Source organism: Podarcis erhardii, assembly GCF_964252035.2.
Source record: "Podarcis erhardii genome assembly, chromosome: 10".
Lineage (NCBI taxonomy): Eukaryota > Metazoa > Chordata > Lepidosauria > Squamata > Lacertidae > Podarcis > Podarcis erhardii.
The window spans coordinates 446,824-461,929 of record NC_138500.1 but is presented as its reverse complement, the minus strand read 5'-3'; the positions used below and the strand labels follow the sequence as shown (position 1 = coordinate 461,929).

At 47.1% G+C, this 15,106-nt stretch overlaps 2 protein-coding genes and 1 long non-coding RNA gene across 10 annotated transcripts in view; all 3 read left to right on the top strand.

Annotated features, from left to right (window-relative positions):
• LOC309351883 (uncharacterized protein) overlaps window positions 1-9,199 on the top strand; it is a 140,825-nt gene extending 131,626 nt beyond the window's left edge. For all 8 annotated transcript variants that reach the window (XM_081880033.1, XM_081880035.1, XM_081880039.1 and 5 more), the window contains one exon: window positions 7,211-9,199. In XM_081880033.1, the coding sequence (XP_081736159.1) occupies window positions 7,453-8,895 (1,443 nt within the window). In that variant the 5' untranslated portion in view covers window positions 7,211-7,452 and the 3' untranslated portion in view covers window positions 8,896-9,199. The remainder of the gene's footprint in view (window positions 1-7,210) is intronic.
• LOC309351923 (uncharacterized protein) overlaps window positions 1-15,106 on the top strand; it is a 102,536-nt gene that overhangs the window by 60,863 nt on the left and 26,567 nt on the right. The gene's annotated exons all lie outside the window — the stretch shown is intronic.
• Window positions 14,289-15,106, top strand: part of LOC309352052 — a 45,020-nt gene continuing 44,202 nt past the window's right edge. The window contains exon 1 of the long non-coding RNA XR_014161065.1: window positions 14,289-14,567. This is a non-coding gene — a long non-coding RNA (uncharacterized lncRNA). The remainder of the gene's footprint in view (window positions 14,568-15,106) is intronic.

Sequence of the window (15,106 nt, the reverse complement as noted above, 5' to 3'; positions counted from 1 at the left end):
CCGTTCCCAGGTTTTTGAGGCAGCGGATATAACTTTCTTTCCCCCTTTTCATGCAGGTTAAAAAGTTCAAATCTTTCCCCCTCTGCTCCTGCAAACTGGAGGGGAAACCACTTTTTGGTGTTGGATTTTAAATCTTTGCAAAACGTCTTTCAAGGTTTCCGCTTTACAGTCTCTTTGCTTTGATCAATCTACAAGCAGGGAAGGCAGACTTCCTGTTTATACCTTCCCGTTTCGGTGCCGAATTTATTCAATTTATTCCTCCAATTAATTCAGTAAACCTACTCACGGGTAGCTGCTTTAAAGTCCAATTGCTCAGGAAAAAGTCAGCGCTCTACGACAACAGCTGCGTGGCTTCACTCCACGGAAGAAGCAGTCGACTCTCAGCACCGCGCCGCTCACTCCGTCCCGTTCCAAAGCCTTTAAAAAGGCTCTTTTGCAGTTCAGGGGTGTGAATGGTGCCCGCTGAGTCCCCACGCTCACAGGCTTCACCCGCCTGAGATTCTCAAGGGTCCCTGCTTTCCGTAGTGGCAGGACCCGATCCCGTGGAGCTGAACCCTCCGGAGCTCAGAGGGAATCCGCCATTAGTCGTTGGCACTAACCCGGAAGTCTGTTTGGCTCCAAAGCGCCCTCTCCGACTGCATGGAGCCCGGACAGCCCCGTGGTTTTCCACGGATCTGAGGGCAATGGAACAATTGTTGAGACGGCTAGAGCACCGGTGGCGGATGACCCATTCTGTAGCTGAGCGAACACGGGTTAGAGCTGAATGTTGAGCCTACCAAGTGGCGGTAGCAACGGCGAAGACTACTTTCTTCACCACCTCTATTGCAGCTGCAGAAAACAGCAGCAGGACACTTTTTCAGGTGGTTTGCAATTTAGCGGAACCACCTGCTCCGTAAGGGCTCAGTACGGGCCACATGATCTCCTGCAATGATTTTGCAAAGTTTTTTGCAGATAAAGTCGCTCAGCTTCGAGAAGAGGTAGACTCCACCGTGGGAGCAGGGCCGGGGCGGGAGAGTGCTAGGGTCTGTCTAGTCAAGTTGTGTGGGATCAATTCCAATCTGTTACCTCCGAGGATGTGGACAGGCTGCTTGGACAAGTGAAACCAACCACTTGTCTCCTTGATCCTTGCCCATCCTGGCTTATAAAAGCTAGCTGGGAAGGGTTGGGCGATGGGCTTTGTGGGGTGGTGAATGCTTCCCTCCATGAGGGAGCCTTCCCAGACCCGCTGAAAGAGGCGGTTATTAAGCTGCTTCTTAAAAAACCATTTTTAGATGCGACTACGATGCCCAACTATCACCCAGTCTCAAATCTTCCATTCTTGGGCAAGGTGATTGAGCGAGTGGTTGCTGAACAACTTCAGGCATGCCTGGAAGAAGCGGACCATTTGGATCCCTTCCAGTCAGGATTCAGGCCTCATCATGGGACTGAAACTGCCTTGGTCGCACTGGTCGATGATCTCCGGGCTAGGGACAAAGGTGAGAGCTGTTTCCTAGTTCTGCTGGATCTCTCAGCGGCATTTGATACAATCGACCATGACATCCTTCTGGACCGTCTTGAGGGAGCTGGGGGCACTGTCATACAGTGGTTCCGCTCCTTCCTCCTGGGCCGTGTTCAGAAAGTGGTCGGGGGGGATGAGTGTTCAGACCCCTAGGCTCTCACATGTGGGGTGCCTCAGGGTTCTGTCCTCTCCCCCCATGCTTTTCAACATCTACATGAAGTCGCTGGGAGAGATCATCAGGGGGGTTGGGCTGAGTGTTCATCCATATGCGGATTATACCCAGCTTCAAATCAGAGACAGTGAAGGTCCTGTGTGCGTGTCTGGAGGCAGTTGGAGGATGGATGGCGGCTAACAGATTGAGGTTGAATCCTGCCAAGATAGAAGTACTGCTTTTGGGGGACAGGAGGTGGGCAGGTGTGGAGGATTCCCTGGTCCTGAATGGGGTAACTGTGCCCCTGAAGGACCAGGTGCGTAGCCTGGGAGTCATTTTGGACTCACAGCTGTCCATGGAGGTGGAGGTCAATTCTGTGTCCAGGGCAGCTGTCTACCAGCTCTATCTGGTACGCAGGCTGAGACCCTATCTGCCTGTGGACTGCCTTGCCAGAGTGGTGCATGCTCTGGTTATCTCCCACTTGGACTACTGCAATGCACTATATGTAGGGCTACCTTTGAAGGTGACCCGGAAACTACAACTAATCCAGAATGCAGCAGCTACACTGAGGACTGGGAGCGGCCGCGGAGACCACATAACACCAGTCGTGAAAGACCTACATTGGCTCCCAGTACGTTTCCGAGCACAATTCAAAGTGTTGGTGCTGAACTTTAAAGCCCTAAGTGGCCTCTGTCCAGTATATCTGAAAGAAGAAGAAGAGTTTGAATTTGATACCCCGCCTTTCACTCCCCTTCAGGAGTTTCAAAGCGGCTAATATTCTCCTTTCCCTTCCTCCCCCACAACAAACACTCTGTGAGGTGAGTGGGGCTGAGAGACTTCAAAGAAGTGTGACTAGCCCAAGGTCACCCAGCAGCTGCATGTGGAGGAGCGGGGAATCAAACCTGGTTCCCCAGATTACAAGACTACCGCTCTTAACCACTACACCACACTGACTCTGAAAGAGCATTTCCACCCCCATCATTCTACCTGGGCACTGATGTCCAGTACCGAGGGCCTTCTGGCGGTTCCCTCACTGTGAGAAGCCAAGTTACAGGGAACCAGGGAGAGGGCCTTCTCAGTAGTGGCACCCTCCCTGTGGAACGCCCTCCCACCAGATGTCAAAGAGATAAACAACTACCAGACTTTTAGAAGACATCTGAAGGCAGCCCTGTTTAGGGAGGCTTTTAATGTTTGATGTATTACAGTATTTTAATGTTTTTCTGGAAGCTGCCCAGAGTGGCTGTGGAAGCCCAGCCAGATGGGCAATGTAATGGTTATAAGGGGTTACTTGTGCATAAGTTGCCGTCACTTTTGGCTAGATTGCCTGGCTAACCATGCCTTGGCTGACAGCCCTCACTCCGTGGCCGTTCAGTCGCTTGCAGAATCTGTCAGTGGGCGTTTCTTGAACCTCTTCCAGCATAAAAGCTGTTTGACGCCAAGTCTCCGCCTACTCTCCCTGTGTGGGACTCTTCTGCACAAGGAAGGAGTAGGCAGAGGCGTGCCCGTGCTCTCTCCACTGGCCTCGGGTGAAGAGTCTTGGAGACCTCTCTCCGAATCCTCCATCTCCCTTCTCTACTGGTGTTACGCTGAATTCCTTCCCCCCTGCTGGTCCCCTCTCCTGCATCGCTTTGGAGCCTTGCCTCCACCTCTCGCTCTGATGTCAGTTCCCTGACATCCACCTCCCTCCCAGGACCCCCTCCACCCCCGGCCCGACCCTGTGACGTAACTTCGTCTCTCTCTTCGGCCGATGATGCAGGGAATCCCCGGAAGGAGCTGCCGTCATCCTCCAAGGACTCAAACCCCGCTTCCCACCCGCTCCAATTTCTTCGCTCGGGACGGGCTTCCCAGTCCAATTCCTCCTCCTCTGATGTTTCTCCTCCTTCCTCTTCGGAAGCAGGAAAACACACAAAATCCTCTTCCTTGTTTGAGGTCCCAAATTGCTCCTCCCAGAATCTCTCTATTGGTTTGGGCTTACCCGGATACCTGTCGTGGAACTCCTCCACCAGATATCCATCATCTGTCTCCCCCGCGGGAACCCACGTGTTTTCTGACTCGGGCTCCCCTTCCCAAGCTACCAGGTACTCCACCTGCCGCCCCCACCACCACGAATCTAGGATCTCCAGCGCCTGGTTGCGGTGTTCCGTCTCCTCTACTTGTGGGTGTGTGAAGCCTTCTCCCCCTTCCCCCCGTAACTCCCGTTCCCCCCTGTACAGTGAGAGTAGGGACCTATGAAACACCGGGTGGATTTTCATGCTGTCTGGCAACTTGAGCCTGAATGCCACAGGGTTCAATTGCTGCGTTACCTCAAAGGGTCCTAGCCGTTTTGGCCATAGCTTCTTGCACCCTCCCTTAAAGGATAGCCCTTGGGTGGACAACCACACCCGGTCCCCCACCCTTATAATCTCCCCTTCCCGGCGACACCTGTCTGCTTCCCTCTTGTAAACTTCCTTGGCCCTTTCCAAGTTCATCTTAAGTTGCTGGTGCAGGGCCTCCATTTCTTCCACAAACTGTTCTGCTGCAGGCATGCTCCCCCTTCCTCCCCCCTCCCGGGAAAGACCCTGGGGTGACACCCATAATGAGCCATGAACGGCTCATCCCCATAGACACATGCTCAGCGTTATTGTACGCAAATTCTGCCAGCGCTAGTCTCTCTACCCAATTGTTCTGTCTCTCGTTGATGTAGCAGTGCAGGTATTGCTGTAAAATACTGTTCGCTCTCTCTGCTTGCCTGTTGGTCTCCGGGTGTCTCGCTGTCGAGAATCCCACCTCCACCTGCAATAAGTTCATGAGCCTCCTCCAGAACCTCGAGGTAAATTGTTTCCCGCGATCTGAGATGACCCTCGAAGGAGCTCCATGCAGTCTGAAGATGTGGTCAACAAACAACCTGGCCGTTTCCTCTGCCGTTACTGCATGTGAGCAAGCTATGAAGTGGCACATTTTGGTTAGCAGATCCACTACTACCATGACTGCTGTCTTCCCTCTAGACTTGGGCAAATCTGTCATAAAATCGATAGATACCACCTCCCAGGGTCTTCCCAGTGTGGGTAAGGGTTCCAGCAACCCTGCCGGGGCAGCCCTCTCCCCTTTAGCCCGTTGACAGCGGTCACACCCACGTACATACTCTCGTACATCTTCCCTCACCCTTGGCCACCAGAACTCCCTGGTAACCAGCAACATAGTTTTGTGTTGACCAAAGTGCCCCGCTGTTGGGTTGTCGTGAAGCTGTTTGAGCACCCCTTCCCTCAAGGTCTCCCCTGGTACGTACATCGCCCCCTTGTAGTACAGCAGCCCGTCCCTTTCCTCAAAGCCTCCCGGGTCTCCCCTCGCTTCCCTGAGTTCCCTGATTCTGGTTTGAGCGAATTCGTCCTGGCGAATCAGCTTGGTCAGTTCTCGTTTCCCAACCAACGCTCCCCCACACACCCATCGTTCCCCTGGGAAGACGTGTCTCACTTCCGGCGGTCCTTCTCCTTCCGTGTACTCCGGCTTCCTGGACAGCGCGTCTGCCCTCACATTCTCTTCTCCCGGCACGTACCGGATCTCGAAGAAGAACCTGGAAAACTCCTGTGCCCATAGAATCTGTCTCTGGTTGAGAACTCGAGCCGTTCTCCAGTATTCCAAGTTCTTGTGGTCCGTGCACACCTGGATCTTGTGCTGGGCTCCTACTAGCAGATTTCTCCACTGCCGAAAGGCTGTGTAAATTGCAAGCAGTTCGCGATCATACACCGTGTAGTTTTGTTCCGACTTGCTCAGCTTCCGCGAGAAAAAGGCGCACAGTCTCCTGGCGTGCTGCCCCCCCCGGCTGCAACAACACCGCTCCAATGGCCCGATCCGATGCATCTGTCTCCAGCCTCATTGGCTTCTGTAGATCCACGTGCAGAAGCGAACGCCTTCTTTAGTCTTTCGAAGGATTGTTGGGCACTTTCGGTCCAGACGAACTTCCTCTTGCTGCTGAGACAGTCTATGATGGGTGCTGGTCCCTCCTCCTCACCACCAGCGGCTCCCACCATCCATTGCCAAGCCTTTCTTTGTGGACAAACCCTGGCAAAGTGTCCTGGCTGTTGGCAGAGGAAACACTTCTTGGTGCTTTTGGCATCCTTTCCCTCCCTCTTGCGTCCTTTGCTGGCGTTTGAAACCTCTCTCGCGCGTGCGCTCCATCGATTTCCATTGGCTCAACGGACCGGGAAGGCTGCTTTGGCATCTCAGGAATGCGGTAGTCAGGGCAACGCTCTCCTCTCCCTTCCCGCCTCTCCAAAGCGCGCGCTTCCTGTCTTGCTCCTATCGCAAGCACAGCTTTGGTCAATTCGTCCATAGATTGCGGGCTTTGCGCGCGGGAGAGCTCATCCTTCACAGCTGGGGACAACCCCTCCTCAAACAGCATTTGTATAGGCGGGGAATTTAGGTTCCACTCCATTAACATCGCAAAACGGGACCAATAGTCTCTAACTGATAGGTCCCCCTGCTTGCCAATCATCAGTTCCCACTGGGTCACACTCTGTTCTACTTGGCTTGAATACATCGCGTCCAAAGCCTGAAGGAACTTCCGAACGTCCCTCATGGCAGCATTCTGCGTGGCCATTAGGGGCCTGACCCATTCACGCGCCCCATCCTGCAGATGCCCCACGATATACGCCACCCTCTCTGCATCATCAGCAAAGTCATCATGCTGCAGTTCCAAAGCGTACTCTATTTCCATTCGGAACATGTTATAGTCCTGGGGCTTCCCCCCAAACTTGTGTACCAGTCCAGGCACCTTCCTTGCCACGGGGGTGGGTCTGACCTGCGCATCCTGAGCTCGCCTTTCGTCCAGCCGCGCCGTCAGCAGAGCTAGACGCTGTTCCAAATCCTGGTTCCTTTCCACCAGATCCTGCACGCTCGCAGCTTGCTCCGCGGTGCCGGCACCTCCAGTCTGACTCATGGTCCCCTGCCTGTGCACAAGTAACTTCAGGGACTGACGGATTGCTGTAATGGTTATAAGGGGTTACTTGTGCATAAGTTGCCATCACTTTTGGCTAGATTGCCTGGCTAACCATGCCTTGGCTGACAGCCCTCACTCCGTGGCTGTTCAGTCGCTTGCAGAATCCGTCAGTGGGCGTTTCTTGAACCTCTTCCAGCATAGAAGCTGTTTGACGCCAGGTCTCCGCCTACTCTCCCTGCGTGGGACTCTTCTGCGCAAGGAAGGAGTAGGCAGAGGCGTGCCCATGCTCTCTCCACTAGTCTCGGGTGAAGAGTCTTGAAGACCTCTCTCCGAATCCTCCATCTCCCTCCCTTCTCTACTGGTGTTACGCTGAATTCCTTCCCCCCTGCTGGTCCCCTCTCCTGCATCGCTTTGGAGCCTTGCCTCCACCTCTCGCTCTGATGTCAGTTCCCTGACAGGCAGGGTATAAATAATAAATTATTACTATTATTATTATTATTATTATTATTATTATTATTATTATTTCCTAAAAATTGGGGACATGGGTAGGAAGCGGGGGAATGTTGGAGATGTTGAAATAAGAGAAGGGGCAAATGGTGATTGATTTGTTCTTTTCTCTTTGTTCTTTTCCTTGAAATCCAAAAAGGACTTCCTCTCTGCCCACTCTGAAGAAGGTGATACAGAAGAATGTCAGAATTCCAGGGGACGGGGAACCTTTCATTTCATTAGGAATAGACATTGAAATGTGTGAAATGTGGAATATGCTTCACTGAATGAGCACACATAGCTCACATCAACAAACTCACAGGAGAGAAACCTTTTAAGGATTTGAAGTGTGGAAAGAGTTTCACTGATAGTGAAAAACCTAGAACACATCAGCAGACTCCCATGGGTAAGAAAGGATTCAAATGCAGGGAGTGTGGGAAGAGCTTCAGTGAGAGTGGACAACTTAAATTACACCAACGGACTCACACAGAGGAGAAACCATATGAATGTATGGAGTGTAGGATGAGTTTCCGACGAAGAGATACACTTAGAATACATCAACGGACTCACACAGGGGAGAAACCATTTAAATGTGTGGAGTGTGGAAAGAGCTTCAGTTCCAATGCAACCCTTAGATCACATCAACGGACTCACACAGGGGAGAAACCATATGAATGTATGGACTGTGGGAAGAACTTCAGTCAGATGGCACACCTTAAGTTACATGCACGGACTCACACAGGGGAGAAACCTTATAAATGTGTGGAGTGTGGAAAGAGCTTCAGTTCCAATACAAGCCTTAGATCACATCAACGGACTCACACAGGGGAGAAACCATATGAATGTATGGAGTGTGGGAAGAGCTTCAGTTACGATGCAGGCCTTAGATCACATCAACGGACTCACACAGGGGAGAAACCATATGAATGTATGGAGTGTGGGAAGAGCTTCAGTTCTAATACAACCCTTAGATCACATCAACGGACTCACACAGGGGAGAAACCATATGAATGTATGGAGTGTGGGAAGAGCTTCAGTCAGATTGGAAACCTTAGAATACATCAACGTACACATACAGGGGAGAAACCGTTTAAATGCATGGAGTGTGGAAAGAGCTTTAGTGATAGTGGAACCCTTAGAAAACATGAGCATATTCACACAGGAGAGAAACCATTTAAATGTATGGAGTGTGGAAAGAGCTTCAGTATCAGTTCAAACCTTAGACAACATCAACGGACTCACACAGGGGAGAAACCATTTAAATGCATGGAGTGTGGAAAGAGCTTTAGTCAAAATGCGCACCTAATTTTACACCATCAAACTCACACAGGTGAGAAACCATTTAGATGTATGGAGTGTGGAAAGAGCTTCATTCAGATTGGAAACCTTAGAATACATCAACGGACTCATACAGGGGAGAAACCATATACATGTATGGAGTGTGGAAACAGCTTCAGTCAGAGTGGAGAGCTTAGATCACATCAACGGACTCACACAGGGGAGAAACCATTTAAATGCATGGTGTGTAGAAAGAGCTTTAGTTACAATGCAGGCATTAGACAACATCAACGGACTCACACAGGAGAGAAACCATTTAAATGCATGGAGTGTGGAAAGAGCTTTAGTCAAAAGGCGCACCTAATTTCACACCATCAAACTCACACAGGTGAGAAACCATTTAGATGTATGGAGTGTGGAAAGAGCTTTAGTTACGATGCAGGCCTTAGACAACATCAACAGACTCACACAGGAGAGAAGCCATTTAAATGTATGGAGTGTGGAAAGAGCTTCAATTATAGTGGAAACCTGAGTGTACATCAACAGACTCACATCAGTAAGAAATGATTTAAATGTATGGAGTGTGGAAAGAGCTTCAGTCAGAATGGAAATCTTAGAACACATCAGCAGACACACAGGGCAGAAACTGTTTAAATGTATGGACTGTGGAAGGAGCTTCAGTCAGAGTGGAAGCCTTGATTTATGTCAACAAACTCACACAAAAGACAAACCATATAAATGTCAGGAAAGTATGTAGAGGTTCAGTCCTAGTGGAATCCTACATCTACAGACTCATGGACAGGAAGAACTTTAACAGTTGACACCCTACAAACCCATCAACCCTCAAAGAGTAGAAGCTGTTTAAAGGGAAAGATTGGACCACCCCCAATTTACCCTTCTCCAGAGTGGCGGGGGTGAAGCCTGGAAAACTACCCTCCTCCTCATCCGTATCTTCAAAAACCGTCCTCCAGTCCTCCCTCAAACCCACAGTTCCTCGTGTTCCCCAATAGACACTTTCCTCTTCTTCCTCCTCTTCGTCAGATGGTGGGAATCCCTCGAAATTAAAGCATTACAATCTTAGTCTTCACAAATAGTAAACCAAGAAATTGAATGGAAAATTATATTGATGAAACAAAAGACTTTTGCATCGGCAAATAAATGCAGAAAATTATTGGCTTGGGGACAGAAGGACAGTACAATAATTAATATTATGGAGGATGGTAAGAATATTGAGAACCCAACAGAGATTAGAAAATGTTTTCAAAAGTACTATAAGCAGCTTTACAAAAAGGAAAAATGGATAAAATGGAACACTTTTTGGACAAAAATGGATTGCAGAAAATTCCAGCGGACAAAACAAGCCTACTAAATGAACTGGTTACAAGACAAAAAGTTGAAGGGGCAATTGCCCAAATGAAAATAGGCAAAGCACTGGGACCTGATGCTTTAACTTCCAAGTATTATAAAATATTTAAGGATTGGCTGATACAACCATTGATGGATGTTTGTAACAAAATATTAAAGGGGGACAAAGCATCGGAGTCCTGGAAAGAGGCCTTCATCACTCTGATACCCAAAGCAGATACAGATAGAGCTCAAGTAAGGAATCAGCGACCAATTTCCTTGTTGAATGTGGATTATAAAATATTTGCAAATATTTTGGCTACAAGATTGAAGAAGATTTTGAATAAGCACATACATAAAGATCAGTCAGGTTTTTTATCAGAGAGGCATATGAAAGATAATATTAGGAATGTGCTGGAAAGATTGGGGGCAAAAAAGAATCCTAAAGCAATGTTTATTTTTATTGATGCAGAGAAAGCCTTTGATAATGTTTCTTGGAGTTTTATGAAACAGAACTTGTGTAATATGGGGATCGGTCAAAAAAAATTAAATGGTATTAATGCAATTTACTTGGATCAGAAAGCAAAAATTATAATTAACAATTGTTGGGTGTAGTGAAGGGTTAACCTTCTATGCCTCGAGCCTGAGAGGTGGGGCTTACAAGGAAACTAGGATTCCAGAAGGAGAGGTCAAAGCTAGAAACAGAATTGTTAGAACCCAATACTAAGAATCTGTCTAGAATGTATAATTTGCTGCTAAAATGGAACACACAGGATGAAACGGTCAAATCAGCTATGATTAAGTGGGCACAAGACATTGGTCATGATATTATGTTTGCTGACTGGGAGCAGTTATGGACCACAGGTATTAAATTCACGGCATGTAGTGCCTTAAAAGAGAATATAATGAAAATGATCTATAGATGGTACATGACCCCAGTCAAGCTTGCAAAGATATATCATTTGCCCAATAACAACTGTTGGAAGTGTAATGAATGCGAAGGAACTTTTTATCATCTTTGGTGGACCTGCCCGAAGATTAAGGCCTACTGGGAAATGATCTATAATGAAATTAAGAAAATCCTTAAGTGGACATTTGTAAAGAAACCGGAGGCTTTTCTCTTGGGCATGGTAGGCCAAATGATTCCAAAGAAAGATAGAACATTTTTTATGTATGCAACAACAGCAGCAAGAATTCTCTTGGCAAAGTATTGGAAGACTAAAGAACTACCTACTCTGGAAGAATGGCAGACCAAGGTGACTGAATTTATGGGACTGGCAGAGATGACCGGCAGAATTCGTGACCAGAGGAGAGAGACAGTGGAAGAGGACTGGGAAAAATTTAAAATTTATCTTAAAAACTGTTGTAAAATTTCGGAATGTTAAGATGTCAAGGGATTTGATATAAAGAATTACAGCTGTAAAAATTTAAGATTAAGAAAATTTTTAAAGAGAATTAAATATAAAAATGGATGAAGGATTGCTAAAAAATTTTAAAACAAGGATGCAGTGAAGGGGAGGTATGGGGAAGTCGTGTTATGTTTGTTTGTTTTTTGTTTGTGTTGTAAAATTAATAAAAATTATTTTTTTTAAAAAAAGAGAGGTGGGGCTTACAAGGGAAGTAAGCCAGGACGTGACGAAAGCAGTTTTGGAATGCTGTGAGCTTTGTGGAAAGCGAAAGCAGTTCTGTTGCCTCGCTGCAAGCTGAGAGAGAAGGACGCAGAAAAATGCAGCTACAGACTGATGGCTGTTATGGATTGTAAATATGCTATTTGTTCCCAATAAAGAGACTTTAGAACAGAAGAAACGTTTGGGACTGATTTACTGCCCTTTCGACACACGACCGCTGTGCAACTTTGCTATCTGCTAATTGCTTTACGATCTACAGAGGCTCCCAGGGGAAGCATGGCTGGGCGCCAAACAATAAAGCAATAAATCTTCATCGGATAACAATGTGGTCTCAGAAGAAATTAGGATTGAGAAGGGAACCAGGCAAGGGTGCCCACTTCCTCCCCCCCTGCTTTCTATTTCTGTCCTAGAGGTGCTGCTGAATATGATAAGGAATGATGAGGAAGTTAAAGGCATAGTAGTGGGAACTGAACAATATAAGTTAAAAGTCTTTGCTGATGATTTGGTATTGACTTTACAGGACCCTGAGATCAGTGCAATCAAAGCACTGAAGATAATTCAACAGTTCGGACAAGTTGCAGGTTTCAAATTGAATAAGAATAAAACCAAAGTTTTAGGGGGGGAAATAATGATACAGTACATGAAAAACTTAATTTAGAGGAACCCACAGGGCTGAAGTTTGTGACAAAGGTGAAATACCTGGGTGTAAATATGACTGCAAAAAATGCATTTGTACAAAGACAACTATGAAAAGTTATGGAAAGATATCAAAAGAGATTTGGATATTTGTACAAGGTTGAAACTATCTTTGTTGGGCTGAATTTCTGCGATAAAGATGAATGTATCGCCTAAGGTGCTATTTTTGTTCCAAGTACTCCCTATCATTGATGAGTTGAATTGTTTTAAGGAATGGCAAAAGATATTATCTAAATTTATCTGGCAGGGGGGAAAACCCAGAATTAAGTTTAAATTACTAACAGATGTAAAAGAGAGAGGGGGTTTCTCCCTGCCAGATTTAAGGATTTACTTTGAAGCTGCAGCCTTTTGCTGGCTGAAACAATGCTTTTTATTGGAAGATACGGATGTTTTGGTTTTGGAAGGTTTTGATAATGTATTTGGTTGGCATGCATATTTATGGTATGACAAGCTAAAAGCTCACAAAGGATTTAAAAATCATATAATTAGAAAATCTCTGGATGATGTTTGGATAAGATACAGGGATTTGCTAGAAAGGAAAACACCCAGATGGATATCATCATTGGAAGCTAAGACCCATAAAAGGTTGAATATGAAAGATACACGGTTGAAGTATAATGATAGTTTGATGGAAGTAGGGGACCAATTTAGATTAAAATCTTATGATCCGTTGAAAGATAAAGTAGATGATTGGTTCCAGTACACCCAGATAAATGAAATGTTTAAAATGGATAAGAAAATTGGTTTTCAAACAGAGAAATCCAAACTAGAAATGGAATTATTAGATACAAAAACAAAATACCTATCTAAGATGTATAATTTATTGCTGGAATGGCATACGAGAGATGAACAAGTGAAATCTGTAATGACTGAATGGGACAGAGATGTGGGGCACAATATCATGATGGTGGATTGGGATAAATTGGGGAAAAAGGAATTGGAAGAAACAAGATTTACCAACTATCGAAGAATGGCAGATGAAGATGATGGACTATATGGAATTTGCCAAACTGACTGGGAGACTCCGAGACGAGAGAGAAGAGATGTTGGAAGAAGATTGGAAGAAGCTTAAGGAATATTTGAAAAAATATGTTAATATTTAAATCTCAGAATAGTTCTGGTAGTGCATATAGGCTGTAGGGTTAGAAGTAGAAGATAGTGTATTTTAAAATAATATTATTTGTAAGCGATAAAATGTGAAGTTAATTTAAGTGTGATAAAAAAAAAGATGGTTAGAAACTATGATATATTTAAACTGCTAAAGGTGAAATGAAAATGAAAATCAGATAGGTGGGACTTGGGGAAGCCCACCTAACAATGTTTAGAAAAATAAGGATAAGAGAATAATCTGTTTGCATTGTTTGTTTTTCTGTTTGTGTTCTTTATTTGTGTTATAAAATGAATAATTTTTTTGAAAAAAAGAAGAAAGCTTTGCTTCGTGAAGCCCCTGCAGATGCCGAGTTGCTGACTTCCCTCCCAGGCGACAGGAAGCGAAAGACACACCTCCATTGCCCTGCGTCCTTCCAGCCTCTTTCCTCCCTTGCTCCCTTCTGCCGGTTGGTGTGCCTGACTTAGGTATCCTGTGTGCTGTATGATTTTACTGCTGAAACTGGATTTGCTCTCAGGAGCAAAGTTTTGTGCCTCGCTGGGGACCCAGTGAGAACTGTATGCTTTGAAAGCTCAGTAAACTATTACTGAAGAAGTCCTGCTGCCCTGGAGTTGCTCTACTCAAGCATGCAAGATGGTTTTTGCACCAAACTCTGTCACCCCCACCCCCACCCCATGATCTCCAAGCACTGCTTCTTCACCAGAACTTCATCCCTGCCTCCTAAACATTCTGGAAAAAAACTTGAAATGCTGTAATTTAATGGGAGATTTCCCCCCAAGCCTAATTGCAAGAGGGGAACAGAGTGGCTGCAGGGACCAGGGAAGTCTCCTGATGGGCCCATCTTCACTCTTGAACCCCATGGGGCAACCCCAGAGCTCCTGCTTATTCTGGGGTTTGGGGAAGACAGTACTTTTCCATAGTCCCAGAAGTTTTTATTCAGTCATGATGCTAGGGAGTTTTCCTACCAGAGGCCCACAGTGCATATTACTATCATACTGATTTTACCTTTGTTGTTGCTGCTGTTGTCATGGACTGGAGGGGTGCGGGGGGGAGGAGGCACCAGCTGGGGAACACAAAAGGGAAGAAGGCTCAGAGCCCAGGGACTGGTGGTGGGATGGCGATGAGCAGAAAGAGGGAGACAAGGGAGCAGAATGGGAGGGGAGGTGTTGCAAGCTGAGGAACAGGAAGAGGCTGGGGCAGAGAGCTGTTCAGACTCAGAGGGAGGAGAGGGGGGGCAGGAGACCATCAGAGGAGGCCATCAGCTGAAGCATCCAGGGAGACTCCTCCTCCTGCTGCGACCAGCTCTCCTCTCCCCTGGTCTCCTAAAGCACACAGAGAGATCCATTTCAGACCCCATGAGCCTGTATATGACATTAAGAGGTATTTTTTTTGTCCCAACATACATCACTTTAATCTCATTGACAATGAACTGTATTTTCTGCCCATTCACCCCATTTGGAGAAGTCCTTTTCGAGCTCCGCTTTCTGCTCCTCTCCATTCAGAGAACTGTCCGTTTACTCTCTTGGTCCTTCAGAAAGAGGGCTGCCTCAGACAGAGGGGGCACATTTCTTCTAGGGGCACATTTCTGGGGTCCCCACGGTGCCCCCAGCCTGGGTCCACTCAGCCAGGGCAGCTGCATTTTGTTTCGCTGCAGGTGAGCCTGCCCCATGCAACTTGGGGTCTTAAAGGAACTTTGATGGGGGCAGAGGGGTCGCAGCTTCCCCACACTTGTGAAGGAGCCATGGGGGGGGAGTAGTGTGGAGGAATGAGCGAGAAGGAGCTTCTGGAGCCTGTGCTGCCCCCTCCCTGCCTGCTCCCTGAAACTTTCCTGAGCCTCTCCCCTTTTCATTTCAAGGATTGGGGGTCCCGCACAGCCCTCAGGGCACCTCAGTATCTTGGGGGGGGGGAGCTATTTTGTTTGCTGAGGGCAGGGACACATTCCTGTCTCATTGTGGGGTGTCAGGCTTTTAGGTAAGAGGCTCAGGTGGAAAAGCACTGAGAA